The following is an 18,705-nucleotide window of genomic DNA, read 5'->3' as shown; positions in this document are numbered from 1 at the left end:
TTGAGTACTCGCTATTTTTCGTTCAATTTTCTGGCTTTGTTGGTGTACTTTGATTTCCCGGCTTGTCTTTAGGTAGCCCGGGTTCACCTGGTTGTTCGTTGAGTACTCTCTAATGTTCGTTCAGTTTACTCTAATGGCAAATTAAATGAAAACGTCCATAGGCCACGCGCGTGTCGAGGCTCTTACACTCTAAGACGTTCGGACTGGCACAGTAAGTAGTAGAGAAACACTTGTGGTAAGAGCGCGGGATACCCCCTCTTAATACAACCTTTCTTAGATTACCAATACCACATGGGGAAGTCAGTTGGGATTAATTTTCTTTGTACCATACCAGAACTAACTGCGGCCAACAGTCTTTGCACAATTGAGTACTTAATGCCACTCAAATATAACCTTTCAGGCATTTGTTTTCAAGGTCCAGTTATTCGAGATGAATTAGCGTTGCTTCGATGCCAACATAAATTTTTCCATTAACTATTGCTTAGACTGTAAATCTTATTGTATAACTCTGAGTTTTTGGCCCAAAAAAGAAAAAGGATGTAGTACATCGTTCCCTTTTGGGTAAATGTTATCGAACTGATGAAACCTTTGTTTGCCCTCAACACATTTTATAACTGGTCAATGACACTAGTTGGTTGGGCCTGCCCTGGCACAGAGACACTCAATTTAATTTCGTTCGCCGCCACCAAAAGGCACCCGATTGCTCAAATATCAACGAATTGTTTCATTTAGGAGGACGTTATTACTTATCTACACAGCATGGTTCAATTAACGTTTACAATACCACCAACGGTTCTTCGCGCATTCTACATATTTCTCCTCTTATCGTTTATCATTTTCCTTGTGATCTCACATTCGCCTCTCAGCAAACCGGTATGGCCGGGTCCTCCACCAGCTTGTTAGAATTGATTTCTCTAACACTCGTTTGTGGTCTGGTTGATCCTTCTTTATTTGCTTCTCTTCTCAAGTTGTTACAATGGGGACTAGCTTCAATATATCAGGGAAAACTAGAGTCTCCGCTTATAAAGGTGTCACTGCGGATGACATTTCTAAGCCGTCAATCATCTTGTGTCGTCATTGTACCATCTCAACTAGCGAATCACGCTTGACTACGTATTATAGTTCCCACATACTGAGTAAGCACCTTAGGGTTGTCTACGCAGTTACAAAATCAATTTCTTCCCTAATTTTCATATCTTTACGGTTGAGATCGGCCAGAACAGAAACGAGATCGACAATATAAAAATTACAAATAACCTTGGTGTAGAGTGTTATTTATACCTAAAAGTGTATCTTTAGAGAAAATCACCTTTAAAGATTGTTACATAACAACATCTTGGTCACAAGAGTTAAAAAAGAAAGGCGCTCACAAGTACCGTCCCAAAATTACTTCTTCTTGCGAAAACATGAGGGACATCACCTGTTTACCCTTAAATTACCTCTGGGAACACGAAGGTGTCGAACGCGACCTATTACCAGGGAGATTTACTCTTCCTGGACTAACAAATTAACTTATTTAAGAACACGGCCTATCACGAGTTCCATGTCAACTTCACGATCACAACGAAGAAAACGTGATTAAACTCACTAGGTGAACGTGGCCAAACTCACAAGAAGAACGTGATTAAACTCAACCTTTAAGATAAGACCACCAAGAAGGCGTACGAAGTAATCAACCTGCCCTTTTTATAATTTACATTAAATGACTTAGAATAATATAATATTTCCATTCCTTTTCTTTCTAACACCAATACAGAAAACCCTTACGATATTGTAGATTAACTATAATTGTAATTTTATCATTTAACAATATACACCATCACTACCAGAGACAACAAGCTCCTTGGGCTGCTAAAGCGGACATATCCATTACTAACTGATATGTCTACCCGGCACGCGCCATACTTATCGCTAGTCAAGTCACAACTCTGCTACGCTACTCAAGTCTGGTCGCCTGCTCAGGTTTCCCTGAAGGCACAAGTCGAGCGACTTGTGAAATTCGAAAGAACAACAACAACTTGTGGAACACACTTTTACAAAGAGTAAAAGAGAGAATGCCGTCATCGAGGGAATGCAGAACTATCATTGGTATAGGAGTAATTAAAAAATCTATTGCGGTCAATTAAACATGCAACAAGTTGTACTTATCCTGAAACAATCTAATATGAGGGTCTGAATGGGGGGGTCAAAATGTCGGTTGTCGGTTAAAATTTCATTACTTTGTCGGTTGTCGGTTAAGATTTTTGACCTTTGTCGGTTGTCGCTAAATCTCAGTTAATAATTAAAAATACACGTTAATTATTCACATTTATTATGCAGTTTGCCCAGTTTTAAGACTTTAAACTCTAGACGAAGTGTAATATTTGTAATAATTCATTATTTGTTTTCACTTAAACCTCGTTAACGCTGTTTTTTAATTTAGCAACGTGCAAATCTAGTATACCGATAAAATTCACCAAAGATTTTATTATAGATGTGAATTTGTTTCCTGTCGACTACGGGGCATCGAAGTAAATCAAGAGAGGTAAATTCTACAAAGAATGAAACACCCACTCTAGCCCCTGGGATACCTAATTTTAATTTGTAAGCTACGGAAGTCTTTTTCCGAGACGTCCACAAAAACTCACTACACTTATTATTCAACGGCTCTCGTGGCTTTTCTGCGAGGTTTCTTTTTTTTCTCTTTTTTTTTGCCAAAAATTTGGTTGTCATACGTATCAATCTGCACCGTTAAATGGATTTTTTAACTGTTAGTACCTCTTACATGTCGAGACGCACAAATGCACGAACAGCCCTGCCGGATCGGGTAACACACGCTCTGTTGACAACCTCTGGATGTTCTTCAAAATCTGATTCCTCGTCATCCGAATCTGTCTCATACTCATCGATTTGTACTTCTCTGTGATCCTCAAACACCTCAGTAACATCCCCTTCGTCCACAAATTGTATGCTGACAACGCGTTGTGCATTTGCTGACGATACAGTGTTTTCTTCAGGATATCGAAGCCTCTCTTCAGACTCGTCGGTGTGGTGAACGGCGTAGACAGCTCGCGGCAAGGCCCCAGCCTTATCTTTTGTGGTCTCACTCCTAACCGTCCGTTGGCGTACTGGTCTGTAACTCTCTAGCCACTCTTTGATCTGTCCTTCCATCCCTGGTGTTATGTCCTCACTTGGCAAAGGTGTCATCGTAGCTATAGCAGAAAGGGGCATGGCGGATTGAGGTACCGAATAGTAGGATTTGTCATGCGTGTAGTACTTTGCTGCCCATCTAGATGTGCGCTTCAGAGATTCCTTGCAAATTGTTCCAAAATCCTGGGCATATGTAAGTACCGTAAATGTCTCGTGTTTAAGGTGCGAAACAGCGTGCAAATTTTCCACTACTGTTGTGAGCAACGTTTCGGGCACCAGATCATCTACAAATTGGGGGTTAATGTCCATCACGTTCTTGTATAGCCTTTCTATGCCCTTTTTAAGCAAAGACACAGATACTTGCGTCTTCTGTGATACAGTTCCCTGTGGACCATTGGTTGCAGACGTCTCGCTCAACTGGTAGCGTTCTTTCACCTTACTCACAGTGTCTTTTACACAGCTGTCAATCTTTGTCACGTTCTCTTTTGCTTGTTTCAAGGACACTGCGTCTGGTTTCATACCCTTATCTCTTATTGTTCTTATTTTCGCACAATGAAAATACCAACGCTAAAAGCTAGCCAGCTTTGGTTGATACCAAAGCTGGCTAAAAATTACAAAATCTTCCCCTATGTGTGTTGTGAAGAATCGTAAAAGACGTGAAAGAAAAAATGGATTAACTTATTTGTAAGTATTGAAAGTAATTGTGCAATTGCAAGACTGACAGTTTGGCATAATTGGTTAAACAGAGTTTGTTTTTCTTGAATCCGCAAAACTTACATGCACTTCGCTATCGGCCATGGAATCAGCATCTAACTTTTTAAGATCTTCTTCCCTACCTGAGAAGATTGAGAATTTACAAATTTTTTGTTGTTTTCTGTGTTTTCAGCCATGATTTGGGCTTTAAAAATAGCTCCACGGTTTCTTTTACCAACGCTACAAGAAGACGGCACGAACATTGGTTGTCTTGGTTTATTTTTAAAAATACATTTTAGCACGGAAAATTCTTTATTTTAGCACGCAAAATGCGCCACAATGCCCATCAAAGTGATAATAATACAGTTTTTAGCCGGAATTTAAAAGAAACTATCTTTACATAGCGAACGCACCAAGTGAGCGTTTTTCGTTGTATAAACAAGGCAGTGTTTATAAACAAGGAATACCGCAGAATTTCCAAAGTAGCGAAATTTATGACTTCTGAAAATCAGGTAAACGAACTACAAGTGCTAATTCAGCCCTACCATCCTGAAACTTTTGAAGGTTTCCTTGTTGCCTTTCGTTTCTCTCGATGTCACCTCCTTCAGTCATGATCCTCTTTGGCAGATTTTCATCTTCTTTTGCTTCTTCTCGTGATTTCCGTTTCCTTCTCACTTTTGACTCGTCACCTTTCTTCTCAGTGTCGTTCATTGACTTCTGCTTGCTTTTATCAGATGTAGCCGGCGCCTTCAGCAACACTACTGGCTTTCCGGTCCAGTTTGTGACTTCTTGGATAATGTGTACTAAAATATTAAATACCGTGTGTTTTAAGTTTTCTCTTTAGTAGGCTTTTGAGAAACTTACACAGTTCTTATCAGCAAATGCTCGTCAAGATGTATAAAACGTGCACATCGAGCGAAATCTCTCGTGCGTAGCTTCCCTCGAGGAGAGAATTGAATATTATTTGAACGTCTGGTTTTCAGAAACGAATAAATTTAAGGGCGTGTATAAGTAAACGGGGTCTTTAATATGTTAAGCTACACTGTTGTTCATTCACCAATTAATCGGAAAGAAGCTTATAAACTGATTTACTCGCTACTTCTTTGTAGAGATTTTTCTTCTCAATTTTCGCATTCAAATGGACGGTGAAAAAGAAAAAAAAAACATTCCGCTCCACAAAACAACAAACAAAAAACGGTGGAACTAGAGTTTAACCACGTTAATATTTGAGCTTAATATTTAACTACAGAACTAAAGTGATTCATCAAACTCCGCTGCACGCGTTCCACACTTACCGTTGAGCTCACTGCTACTTTCATCCGATATTAAATTTGGAAGTTCAAGCTGCCATTGCCCATCCGTCACAATTGCAAAATTTTCGCATTTGCCCGCAGGCGATTTCGCCAAGCGAAATAACTTTAACGAAAATCCGCCAATCCCATATTGATGTGCCTGCTCCTTTAGTCCTAAAAACTCCGTAAGATGTTTTTTTAGTTCAGATACTCCTCTATGAGCTTCTTTGTCTACTGGGACCCTGCTTCGATGACGTTCGATGGCAACTTCTTCACCTTTTCGAAAAAAACTCACGATGACTTTAGCAATCCCAGTCATGACCCGACCGCATGAACAAACAACGAGCAATAAAAAGACAACAGCAGGGCGTCTCGTCGGCTCGATTGTGATCCGCTGTTCTTGAAATGAGACAGCAGGGCGTCTTGTCAGCCCGATTACGAGCCGCTGTTCTAGAAATGAGCCCACGCTGCTCACCGAAAAGAAGGATCCCGTGGATTTAAAGTAATTTGAAGACAAGAAATTCTATAATTCGGCTAAATTTGGAATTAATGCGGTTACGTCGGTTGAAGAAGGATTTTCTGAGCTAGAAATCATCAAAATGCTGTCCTTTCTGAATACAAACATCCCTATCACGTCTGACCATGTCGGTTGTCGGTTAGAATTTATTTGTCGCTAGTCGGTAATTTTTTCCCCGTTTCGTCGGTAGTCAGTAATTTTTTACGCCCTTTGTCGCTAGTCGGTTAACCCCATTCACACCCTCTAATATGAACGAGTTCGCATACGATTAGTAACACCTTTTCCAACATAAACATGAAATGCGCACCGTGAACCTTTTGTTATAAGAACAAGATACAAAAGAACAAAAATAGTCGTACAAAATCTATGTAATCACTCAGTTTTCACACAAAGCTGCATTTTCTTAATAATTTCTCTGTGGATTAATACAGCGTGGATTAGAAATCATGAATCACTGGTCATCTTTTCTCGCGTTTTTCATCCATAAAAGAGTGAGCTCAAAAGTCTGATTGGACATGAGATCTAACGGATAACTTTTTTAACTTTTTGAAGAACATTCTTTTAGCATTAAGAGCGGATTTAAAAGGTAGCAGAAGTGAAGCCATCAAAAATTTCACTGGGTAGGAAAGAGTAGCCCTATCTTATGTGTATTTTACAATTCAATGCCTCTTAGGCGCGCTATTTTAGCCGCAATCTGTCGCAAAATGTTTAAAGACATCCATAACAGCCACGAAATCATACAAATCATGCAAATTTTTTGAATTTATGGAAAGTCCTTGACTTAGCAACACGTCCCGGCAAACCATCAAACAAAGCGTTTCAATGTTTCTCCATGGTCCACTTTCCAATCTGCATTTTGACCTATCATGAACTATGACCCCTTTTCCTCTTATATGGAGAGACAGTCGCCCTACTTCGCTTCTTTCGTTTTAGGGTTTTTCCCGGGTCAGCTCGAGCTTTAACAATGTTTCCACAATTAAAGCATCTGCGGACTTCGGTGCATCCTAAGCCACCCGCTACACACGGACACTTCGGCCTTTGCTCTTTTGTCCAACTCCGCACCTACAGCCTCTCTTCGGACTCTTTTTTACCTTCACAACTTCATTGGAATTGTATGTATTTTTGAAATTGTAACATCTACACGAGCGGGTACAAGAGTGGTTTACTTTGTGGAGTTTATATGAAATAATTCAATAATAGTTTACTTTGTGGCACGGGCATTTACCAGAAACACAGAAAATATCCGAAACTGACTTATTTTTCTTGTTTTTACAGCAAGTGCATCTTGTTTCCTTCGCTTGTTCGTCACAGTCATTCTCTCACTTGAAACTTCTGAAACATGAATACATGAACTCTAAGTATTTTAGCATGTTAATGAAATTATTCTAAACGATGACGCCCTTGTGTTTCTGACAGCTGCCCTGTAATTCTTTTCAACTTGCAGTGAACCCGCGGTATGATGGAGGGTAAACGGCGAAACATGCTAAGACACCGACAACGTGGAAATTTTGGTTGTTTTGTGTTATGAGCTATGATCATTTCTAAATAAAATGAAGACGGTTGATAAAAAGGTGTTTTTACTTTTTTGATGCTCATTTCAATGATACATACCCAAGATAATTTCCTAGGGGCTCGCAACGGCCCGTTGATTGAAAAAATCTCTTCTGAAGGCCTCGGAAAAGCCCAGACTTCGGGTAAAATGTCTAGTCTCCAATATTTCGTGCTGTGAAGAAATAGATACATTTTTCATGATATTTTCATACCTAGCATGAAACCAAAGCATATAGGGGAAAATCAAAATGAAGGTTGTACTTAAAAATCTACCCATAATAATCTTGAACTGTTCGCGAACAATGTGAACGCTATGAAAGGAATGGATCGCAATAAAAATGTTTCAGTACATAAATGATTCTTGATTTTTCTAAAGCCTACATTGTTAAGAATTTGCAATATCTCACCACTGGTTTAAAAAGAAGGGGTATTTTCTGAGTGTTCACTGAGCAAGTGTTACAGTAGTAAGATAATACCTTAACAAATTTTTGACATTCTATCAAACTTGAGAGCCGGCTCCATGCAGATAGGCTAATTACTCCCAAGTTATGATGAGTAGATTTGTCAGAGTGCAGCAAAATGCACAATAGAATTTGGATACGGTAATTTCATTGGCTAAGAGTAATTCAAGACGACCCTTTAAGCGATTCTAGATACGGTGTGAGCTGGGTCATGATTGCGCCATCCCTTGATATTCTTCTGATTTTGTGATTTTGACTACAAAGCAATGTGCAGTGAATTCCCTTTTTTCATTGTCTTTAGCTAACACTACAAACTGAATCGCCGCAGCAGCTATTTTATTTAACGCACGCGAATTGTAACGGGTACGTGAAGCAAGGCACAGTAGGCTCGTCTTTTTCTAGAAAAATCATTGTTGCCACAACGTCCAACCCAATCCCAATGTTGTCTCAAACCAACAGCCTTAACGTTCGCTCAATTCAAAAATATAGACATCCACCCAATCTAACAGCAAAAACATTCGGCGCTCGATTTAACCATCCATCTCTCATTGCAAGACTTTGTGGTAGGCATTCATGTCCTTGCTTATCATTTTCTGAATGCAAAGGTTGATATTTAGGATTGCACAATAAACCAACTCCTTCCACGAAGCACTGCGTTTAAGTCTGAGTTTGAACTAAAGCAACTCTACTCTGTATAGCTGTCTACAGCCCTGTATAGCCGTGAATAGCCCTGTATAAAACCAACCTATTAAACTCGTTTACCCCCGAAGCTTGCATTTTTCAAGGTTAAACCCTCGCGTGCAACTAACAACTCAAGTTTACTTTAAAGCGCACAATGTAAGCCAAAGAAATTTTATAATTTAACTGTGACCGAACCATGATCCATGATCGAAATTTTGTTTACAAAGGATAATAAAGGATCGACACCAACCTAGAGCATCAGCTTCACTCGCGGGGAGTCAACCACTTTCTCTTGCCCTTTGCGCAACATAGAAGGCAAATTTGCTGACCCACTCTATTGATACACACAACTCGACAGTCGTTAAGAGTTGAAAAAGATGAAGGTTTTTACCAAAACCATGTATTTCCGATTTTTAAACGCTAACTAAAATGTTGTAATGGTATATCCACTCCGGAAAATAACAACACAAACAACAGCAAGCCCTATCGCGTTGAGAACATTCATGGATCACAAAGCGCTGCAGAATTAATTTTGTTTGGTTTTTTTTTCTCCTATAATAATGGCCTGTAAAGAAATATATAACGGAGTTTTTTTGCACCCTCCGCCGGCACCACATAATTGGCTAAATGTTAAGGAAGTAATGTACTTTAAACAGATCATTAAAGGAGTAAAATCTTAATTTTTTTTTCCTGCTGGGGTTTCCTGGCACGCCGCTGCGAACACAGCTAACCTCACGTATTAGGCTGCGAAAAAATAAAAAAAGACAAGTAGAAAAAGTTCTTTACTCACAAATCTCTTTTACAATCTATGACCGATTTTACATCTCGTGTCTGAAGTTGATTTTTAAGCAAGTTGTGAGTAGCGTTGGAAATGTAAATGCAATTTAACACGTTACGAGAAGAGGTATTCTACTCGCTAGTAATTTTATTCCTAAATTCGTTATTTATTTTTAATTGAAACATCACGGGATTTGAGGACAGACACCACCAAGGCAAACACAACATCGACGGAAAAATTACCAGTCAACGAAACGTGCACTTATGATATGTAATTAAGTTAAGGTTGGTAAGTCATCTCAGCAGGAAAACTATTTTTTTTTTTTTAAAAAACATTGCTTTTTCATCACGATTTTTCGTGGTTAACGTTCAATTAAATCTGCAAAGGAAAAAAATCAAGACAAGTAAATTTAATAATGTCGCGATTCATACTCAAAATTAGTTTGTCATAAGATGAAAACGCACAGTCTAAAATGAAGCAACTCCCCAAGAGAGACAGAACCAAATAAAAAAAAGGAAAGATTTTGCCTTCAGATAACAACAGCCCAAATAGGACTGACTCCCCAAGAGAGACAGAGCCAGGTGAAAAAAAAGGAAAGGTTCTGCCTTCAAATAACAACAGCCCAAATAGGACTGACTACCCAAGAGAGACAGAGCCAGGCGAAAAAAAGGAAAGGTTCTGCCTTCAGATAACAACAGCCCAAATAGGACTGACTACCCAGGAGAGACAGAGCCAGGTGAAAAAAGGAAAGGTTCTGCCTTCAGATAACAACAGCCCAAATAGGACTGACTACCCAGGAGAGACAGAGCCAGGTGAAAAAAAGGAGAGGTTCTGCCTTCAGATGAAAACAGCCCAAATTGGACTGACTACCCAGGAGAGACAGAGCTAGGAGAAAAAAAAGGAAAGGTTCTGCCTTCAGATTACAACAGCCCAGATAGGACTGACTACCCAAGAGAGACAGAACCAGGTTGAAAAAAAAAAATGAAAGGTTCTGCCTTCAGATAACAACAACTACATACGAATGACTACCCAAGAGAGACAGAACTAGCTGAACCGGGTGACAAAACCGGGAAAAAAAATTAAAAAATGAAGGTTCTTACCTCACGGAGATAAGTCAGGTAATTAAAGAATGATTACCCGAGAGAGTGGGTAAGAAATAACAAAAGAACGAGAGCATCTTTAGGATTCTGCTTTCGAAACTGCGAAATAGTACAATAGGATTAGTTAGAAAACACACTAACCTGCCAAGAGCACGTCATCTTATAGGGAAGGAATATTCGAGCTGTGATGTCAGAGTTCATTCCATAATTAGTTCATCCTGCTCATGTTAGGTTTCAACAGTTGGATTATACACCATGTGATTTTAAGCATCTGTCATCTTACCACAGAAGTAAAAGTAAACCTAGCTTTGCTGAATAAACAGTTTGGGCATCATAATTTTCCGCTCAAAGGTTATTAAGCAGCGAGATTTATCGCGCGTCATTATATAGCTCTAGACAGAAATTATCAGGCATATAACCTTACCTAAAAGCCAAATTGGTCAGGCCAGCGAGTAGAATTTCTTCCTCGCGAAGTAATACACAGTTAAGACCTTACCTTAAGGAAAGAACGATGGCCCCTTTTCGCAGATACCGCCGAACACACTCGTACCTTCGCACAGAATTTTCGCGGGATAAGTTCCTGCGCTTACCTGATGATTGGGACTTACTAAAATGATATTTTATACTGAAAGAGCTCCTTTGTATGGACGCCAGAAAAGTATTATCAAAATATCTACCCAATCGTTTCAAGCGTTAAATGATACTCTTGTATCTCCAGAACATAATGAAGTCGAAATCTCTCTTGAAAACAAGGTCCTTACCGAGCATCTCACCGGCCTCCATGCTGACTTAGAGTCAAAGGTCTGATCAGAGTGAAATACAAGTTGGCTGACACAATTTAATTTTGGTATTGTCGTGACAGAACAGATAATCTCTCTTTATGTCACAAACCAATAAATCTATAGATCACAGACAAAACATGCCGGGTACAACAACTGTTACTTGATAGTAATGTCACGCACCATAACCAGGCTATCCTCAAATGCCATGACACACTACGGCTTAGCTAAGCCGTTCTTGTCACTGAATCATTCTGTAATTATGAAAATTGCCATTCATGCCATGAATGCGTAGTTATTTCCAAGGAGAAAATTGTGCAAAAGAGTCCTAAATTTACATAGCACTCCTAACGCGCAAGCCGCGCGGATCCTCGCGCCTGTTTACATTGTTAACTTTAATTAATTTCACGTTTGAAGCCAAACATCTCGCTTTCACTTGCTGATTGAGCCCTCTCGCTTTACTTTGACAAGCCTATGGATCATTTTACGCTTCCCTGGTGAGAATTTTTTTCTTGAGCAAAGCTCGTCATGAATTTTTTAACGATGTAGTCATGCGCAGTTAAAACCGGAATCCCACAATGACAAGGAGCCGAAATGACCCTGTGCTCGAGATTGGAACTTGCCCTAAATCACGTAAGGGAAATGCAAACCCACCCCTTCTAACGTAACATCGACAGGACATAAAACAGGAAGAAGAAGGGGACGTCCCCAGGCGAAATCGAAACAGAAATTTCTGCGAAAACGGAAGTGTCTGAAATTGACCGTTCATTTCTTTTCCAGCATTCTGCTCTTAATGTGGATAAAGTAAGGCCTTCCCAAACTTAAACCGATGGATCATCCCGTGGTAGTCAAAGAGCCTGGTGGCAAGTATTCTCCTGACTTATTGAAAGCTTGTGAAGATCACTTCAGTAGAATTTACCCGGACTATGTTAGCGCTATAGATCATGAAACTGTCATGTGTCCACCAGCATTTCCTTTCGAATACATCGCTCCAACGGGAGAGGCTTCAGGAGCAATTCCCCTTTCTGAAATCGAGAAAGTGAATATTGACGGAGATAGCGCCGAACTCGAATTGTTCTACGTGTTGGAAAAGTTTGGGAATGAAACTAACCAACCGATGTTCGTTGTACCGAAAGTAAAATTTGCGAAGTTCATCACAAATGTTATTCGCCAAAAGGTGCCGCTTGATCGTCAGGCTAATCTGGGGAAAGTAAACTTTAAGGACGCCGAAATCGACTTCGCGATTGTGCATCATCACATTGGTGTCATTCTCATCGAAGTGAAATCAACAAGAAAGTTTTCTAAGTCACTTCAAGGGAAAGCACGAAAACAGCTTCAAACTAGTGAGCAAATAATTCGGGCCCTTTTGCATGTTGATCATAGTGAGGAAATTTCTATTCCTGTCTATAAGGTAATTGCCATGCCAAACGTAAGCGAACCTGGTCGAGGAAATCAGCAGTGTATCAGTCTTCGAGGATCTGATATTCGCGCGAAAAGCAGTTTCACAAGCTGGTGGCAAAGTAACTTTGTTTCAATGGAATTTGTCAGCGACGAAAAGCAACAACTTCAAAAGCTAATAGCCATTTTGGTTGGCCAGAATTGCAATGTCAGCTCCAAAACGCTGTCGGATGTTCATGAGAAGATTGACAAGCAGAGTTTTCTCCGAAAGAGCCATGAAAAGTATGCTAAGCAGGGTGGGGACGGGCCGGAATTGGTCGTGAAAAGTGCTGATCAACCAGGGCAGAATATCCTAACAGCAAAGTTTTTGTTTCTGAACCTCGAGCAGTTACGCATCTGGAATGGACCACGGAAACAGTTCTTCAACGGTTCATCTGGCTGTGGAAAAACAATTCTGCTTCAGTTCAAAGCTTTAGAATGCGCTAAAAAGAAAAAAGAAAAGGTGATGATCGTGGCACCCTCTTCACTGACTAATCTTTACAGAGAGTTTTTCGCGGACAATATGGACGACAACATTTCCAGTAGAGTGACTGTTTGTTCCCCTCCTGAGTTTTCCGAGCTTCTCCAAAGAAGAGATCTCGAAGGTGATCTAGTGAGCAATACTGAAAGGGATTCCGGAAGTGATTTTTCAAGCAGTACCGGAAGAAATTCCCCGAGCGACGCTCAAAATGGTTCTGTAGGTGATCTAGCAGAGTTTCACTTCTTTGTTGATGAAATGCAGACCTTCGAAGCCGAAATTCCAGACACGATAAAACTGTTGGAGAAACTTCTGGCCCAAATCACAGATCGAGATTGTTATTGTTGGGCTGCTTATGATTACATGCAAAGGAATGAAGGCGTTGTTTCTCAGGATGTAACAGGAGGGCTGTCCAGCGCAGCAGAAATTCAGAATAAAGCGCGGGAGCTCTGCAAAAAGTTCAACGTTTTTCACCCTCCTTGCTTGAAGACGGTAATGCGATCTACCTTTGAGGTTTACAACTTTGTTCAAGCGTTCGCAAAGAAGTCCCTTCTCGGATTATCACAGAGATTAAACCAACCTCAATTTGATCGTATTGAACAAAAAACAAAGGAACTATTCGTTTCTTTTGTTGAAAGATACGATGTCTCAAACTATCTTGGCCATCACGTTTGTGGACCATCTGTTTCAGTGTTTGAGAACTCTGATTTTAATTTCATTGCAAATGTCATAGAGAAAGAAGTCAAAAGGTGGACAGGAAGTGACTTTCTACATCAGGTCGCTGTTCTTTTCACTTCATCCTTCCCCAGAGAAGACTTGTCTCGTCTAATGACACAAAAGGGGATTCCAGTTTGTGATGTAAACAACAGTAACAGAAATGCGGTAGTATTGGATTTTGGACACAACGCTCATTCATACGAATGGCGAGTGGTAGTGGCAATTTCCTGGCTCAATGATGAACTTGCCAGTAATTACCTCATGTTTACAAGGGCAGTATCGCGACTAGTGGTGATAACCACAGACGAGAAGATGTTTCCTCATAATCACCTCGGCAAGCTTCCAGACTGAGTAATGTTCAGAGCTTACATTCCTTAATTTCAGAGCTGGTTAACATGTTACAAGTTCTATACATTACATTTTGTGTTGCACTTTTCCAACAAAATCAAGAACATTACCTTTTTTTTTTGTCTGTCTAGAACTCTTAAGAAGTCCTAATTTCGAAAGGAAAAGAAATTAATTCTCACTTTGGAAAGTTATTGAAGCTTCTTATTGCAAAATCAATTTCTGAAATAATAACATTATATTTAGTTGCTTATTTTTGCGAAGAAGTAGAACTTGTAGCTTTGGGTGTCCATTTATGAGGAGACGGTGATCGCTCTATTAGTAAGGTGAATCCTCGGTAGTGCACTGCGCATCCTGTACCGCGCATAAAAATCACGTAATCAGGCGAACAAGCGCGCGCATTCCGAGAACACGGTGTTGTTTTTCAATGGCCAGGTAAAGATATGGCTAAAAGCGTGCACGAAGCCTGTTTCTCGAGGATGCAAATTATGACCTTAAAAGCAACGACTCGAGGTATACGTTTTGAGTCGATGTCATTTAAAAGTGCGTAATTTTTCCACAGATTATATATATATGTAATACATACATACATACATACATACATATATATATATATATATATATATATAGATATATATATAGATATATATTGATCAAAACTATAACAAAATTCTCGAACGTAATTGGTTAACACCAGCCCGATTTGTACAGGTAATTACATGATTTCGAGTGCATTGGAATAAATAAGCACGAGTAAATTTTTTTAAAGACTAACAAAATTGTACGAGCCCGTAGGGCGAGTGCAATTTGTGGTCTTTGAAAAAATTAACAAGTGCTTATTTATTCCAAATTGCACAAGAAAAATCATGTGATTACGGGTTAATAATATACATGGAAAAATACGAGATGACTAAGCATAATTAAGCATAAGCAAAGCGCGCGCATCAAGTGCAAAAATAATTTATTTAAACCGTGCGTTCGGTCAAAACAACCGCGTACGATCAAAACAATAATATGCAATGATATCTTAACATCTTTAAGGCGCAAAAAAGTTCAACGTCCGGCTAAACAGTTCAAGGGATTATTCAGTCTGTGTCCGAATCACTTTCGATGAAATGGAATCGTCGTTTCTGAGGTTTAATCATGTTTGCTTTTAATTTCGGTAACCATAGCAACAACCACTTATCCAAGAAAAATTGAGGAATTTCCAAAAATGGAGAAATCTTTTATTTTAGACAGTGTCTCTACCAGAGATATTTGACCTAAATGTATTTTTTGTTTTCGGAAATTGTAACGGTTATGATTAATTGGTAACAGGATTTCTTGTCGTTCAATTCTGTCTGTAATCATACTCAACGTGTCATTGACAAATTGGACTCTCACTTCGCGGTCGTCCAGTTTTGTTAGTCACTCGCACGAGTACGGACCGAATTGGACTCCACTCGGTCCTATTACCATTCGATATATAACGCGCCGAATAAGTGCCGGAACAGGCATGAATGGGGTAAGTTTGGCCCATAATATCTATTTATCGAAAAAAAGGCTAGAGTCTAAATTATGAAGAAAATATTCACTAAACTTGTTAAATGAACCACAGGATTTGGCTGCAATAAAAATTCCGAAACTTTTTCAAATTCCAAACAGAACAAATTTACGCGAACGAAAGCTCAAAACCAACTAAAACTAAATAAGCACAAGAAAAATGTCCATGTCAGTTTTCCCATGTCAAGGTTAGAGTTCTTTGACGTGATTGGCTTATCTGTGAAATCACGCGCGCCGCGCGTAAATACAAAAAGAGGGAGAGAAAGAGAGAAATTGTTACTTGAAATCTAAAAAGGAGAGAGGTTTTCTAAAACATCTCTTAAATAAGCGTGGTGACCTATCTTTTTTATCCTATTTTCCGAAACAGAAATTGGTTAGGAAAATTCAAGGAAAATTTAAAAAATTGTTCTATAACTTTGTTTCTGAGCAATTACCATTACCGCCTAAAAATTTACACTTTTTCCAGGCTCTTTCCCTTCCCATTTATTTCAACTCCCTTCAGTTTTCTAAATCCCTGGTCCCAGCGCGTCACGCTTGTCACACAATCCTAATCGTTCTCACTCTTCAACATGATCTCGAGACCGAAATAACGATTATCGTTATTTCTAAATTGGCCCCAAATTTATGGATATAGTAATTTCGTGGCACGCGCACGAAGAGACCTGTGTTCTAGGAGTAGCGGAGGCGGGGGCATGAGTAATTTATTCAAGAATGGCTGACACGTCCGCGTCCGGTAAGTGAATTTGGCTTTTGTCTTCGTCTCTTTTCGGGTCAAAGAATCAATATAAAGGTCACGGCTGGGGGAAGAACTAGTTGTGACCTCGGACTAGTGCTACAAAGCTTTGTGAGCCAAAGAGGTCACCTTTTAGTGAAATATTCGGGGGTATTTCGAAACTGTTTGGTGAGGGCCGTATCCTTCGAACGCAGTTCATCTGCTTCAGCTGGCACCGTTCAGATCATTTTTTGAGGGGTAGAATAAATAGAGCTTAGGCGGAGGTATGGGTTATGTTCACATGGAATGTCTTTTTAATTGTAAGTTGACTTACTTTCGCCATTACCTCAAGAGAAAAGGACTTAATTGCGCTTAAGTTGTTTTATATGTGTGCGTGGGAGATACTGTAGTCCTCACTTTCCAAAGACGACTATTTCAGCTAAGAAAAATAGAAACTCAAAGTAGTGCAATGCAGTTAGAGTGAATAGCTAACCTTTTGGGCATTTTTTTGCGTGTATCATCGGTCTGTGGTGTCCTTCATAAATGGATAATATCCGTTATATTACTTTCATCAAACCTTGTGTTGTAAGGGCGAAAGTCGACTGAACGACATCTAAGAGATGTCAAGGTGTTTTCGGGCCCAATTGGCGAGTTTGCGCGAATGATGCCATAATGTTAAGGAAATATCTAGTACACTGGTTACCCTAAAACACCGCAAAATAATAAACGCCTCTTACAAGCAGTCTACAAAAACAGTGCGGAATAAATCCTATGTGTATCAAATTTCTGTATGGGATTTTTTTCAAATTTTCGCATTGCCAGGCCAAATTCCAGTTTTTTTCCATGGTTTTGGAAATATTTTTTTTTTCTGACATTTGCTTAATCGCCTTAATATTTGCATGGTAATGCCTTGATTTTTGTTTACATGGTTCTCTCCAGCTTGTAATTGGAAACAAATCTCTCAGCCTTCTGTCTCGACTTGTGCTCGTAGATTATTTTTTACAGAATAAAATAAAAGATATGCGGCAAAGAATTGTACAAGTTTTATTTGTAGAAAATCATGGGATAAGTGATTCAATTAGGAATGAATTCGGCTGCTGCTGTTTACATATGGTAATTAATTAATCATCCAATGACTTTAACTGTTCAGAGGGCTTGTGTTTCACATGAGATTGTAAACAATTGATGCAGTTCATAGGGTTTGGTTTGTGCCTAAACGAGATTTTTTTTATTCCCTCAAAAAGAGGCATTTGATGTAACTTTGCTAAGTATTAGCTTTTAAAAGCCGTTTTTATTGAATTAGAACCTACATGTTAAGGGCTGAAATGAGTTGACAGAACTAAAGTAAGTCCTGAGGTGTTAATAATAATAGTAATAATTCCATCTTTAGCCAGGGTAAACCCGTCAGTAATTGCTGATATCAATGGGTGCCCTAATTCTTGTGAGATTGATTTAAAAGCTTCCGAAAAGTCACGGCCTTAACTAGGTTTCTTTCTTACTTGTGCCTACTGACTTACATGAACAATGACACAGTGAATTACTCGCTAAGCCACTGTGGTAATTAGAACAACAAACATTGCCCTGTTTTGAAAAACTAGAGACACAGGACAGTAATTTTCAGAAATAGCAGGATGTCACAGACTTACTTACTGGATTTTAACATAGAGGATAGAGTGTAGATACTCTAGCTGCTAAAACTGTGATATTCTTGCTCTCTTTATGGGTGCATTTTATTGTCACAAAATGAAAGATTTTGTTGATAACCTCAGGTGTATTATTTGGGTACACTTGAACTCATGCTAAAGATCAGTAACCCGCATGAAGTATACTATAATCTCCTAGATTAACATAGTTTGTTAATTGGCATTAGATTTCTGTTACCCAGCACTCACATCCATATAAGACACATACTACTACTATATAGAAACTGTCAATTTTTGGGCTGTTTCGGGCATTCAAACTTTAACTGCTTTCTAACCTCTCCATCTAGGAACTTCAACAGTGAAGAAGGGAAGAAAGGCAAGTGCCATATGTTCATGTACTTGTGTGAGCTTAAGATCACAAGATCTTAAGACCACAATTAGGTAGCTCAATGGGTGGATAAACTCATTTGAGCCAATTGAAATAGGTTATCAAAAGTAATTTTACAATTGTAAGAAAATTCAAAGCAGACACAAAATAGTTAGGGGAAGGTGCCTAATGGTCAGACAAAAAGTTATTATTCATGATAAAATTAAAGGACATTCTATTGATGAGTTTGGCAAACAAGTTAGGTACCAAATTGTAATCTCATCTGAAAAATGGGATTAAAAAGTCTGATTTCTTGGTTGATCTTAACAGTATGACATCTGTTGTTTTTTTTTCATATTACATCTTTTATAAGCACCATTCTCATCATTCATGTTCCACAGTTTTACATGTAGATCCTTTTTTGAAGGTATTGTGAGAAATATTTTAACTGATTTTAGCTTCCTTTTTTTGGTCAATAGACAT

The 18,705-nt window shown here is 39.1% G+C and overlaps 3 protein-coding genes and 1 long non-coding RNA gene across 4 annotated transcripts; 1 reads left to right on the top strand and 3 right to left on the bottom strand.

Annotated features, from left to right (window-relative positions):
- Positions 1 to 2,505: 2,505 nt before the first annotated feature.
- On the bottom strand, positions 2,506 to 5,871 carry LOC149050369 (uncharacterized). The gene has a single exon (XM_089196481.1). It carries the CDS (start codon positions 3,646 to 3,648, stop codon positions 2,761 to 2,763), a length of 888 nt encoding a protein of 295 aa, XP_089052607.1. The 5' UTR covers positions 3,649 to 5,871; the 3' UTR covers positions 2,506 to 2,760.
- On the bottom strand, positions 4,315 to 5,433 carry LOC149050370 (uncharacterized). Its single transcript, XM_089196489.1, has 2 exons — positions 5,118 to 5,433; positions 4,315 to 4,625 (listed from the first exon to the last, which is right to left on the bottom strand). The coding sequence occupies exons 1-2, from the start codon at positions 5,431 to 5,433 to the stop codon at positions 4,315 to 4,317; spliced, it is 627 nt and encodes a 208-aa protein (XP_089052615.1).
- An 860-nt stretch (positions 5,872 to 6,731) lies between the features above and the next one.
- LOC149050368 (uncharacterized) lies at positions 6,732 to 11,092 on the bottom strand. The gene is made up of 3 exons (XR_016183669.1): positions 10,964 to 11,092; positions 7,243 to 7,354; positions 6,732 to 6,963 (listed from the first exon to the last, which is right to left on the bottom strand). It is a non-coding gene; the product is annotated as an uncharacterized LOC149050368 (long non-coding RNA).
- Positions 11,093 to 11,685: 593 nt separating this feature from the next.
- LOC113665059 (uncharacterized) lies at positions 11,686 to 14,057 on the top strand. The gene has a single exon (XM_027180708.2). The coding sequence runs from the start codon at positions 11,811 to 11,813 to the stop codon at positions 13,962 to 13,964; it is 2,154 nt and encodes a 717-aa protein (XP_027036509.2). The 5' UTR covers positions 11,686 to 11,810; the 3' UTR covers positions 13,965 to 14,057.
- The last annotated feature ends 4,648 nt before the right edge of the window (positions 14,058 to 18,705 follow it).

Source organism: Pocillopora damicornis, chromosome 2, assembly GCF_964200805.1.
Source record: "Pocillopora damicornis chromosome 2, jaPocDami1.2, whole genome shotgun sequence".
Taxonomy (NCBI): Eukaryota; Metazoa; Cnidaria; class Anthozoa; order Scleractinia; family Pocilloporidae; genus Pocillopora; species Pocillopora damicornis.
The sequence above is the reverse complement of the archived record's forward strand: the minus strand, read 5'-3'. Positions and strand labels throughout refer to the sequence as shown.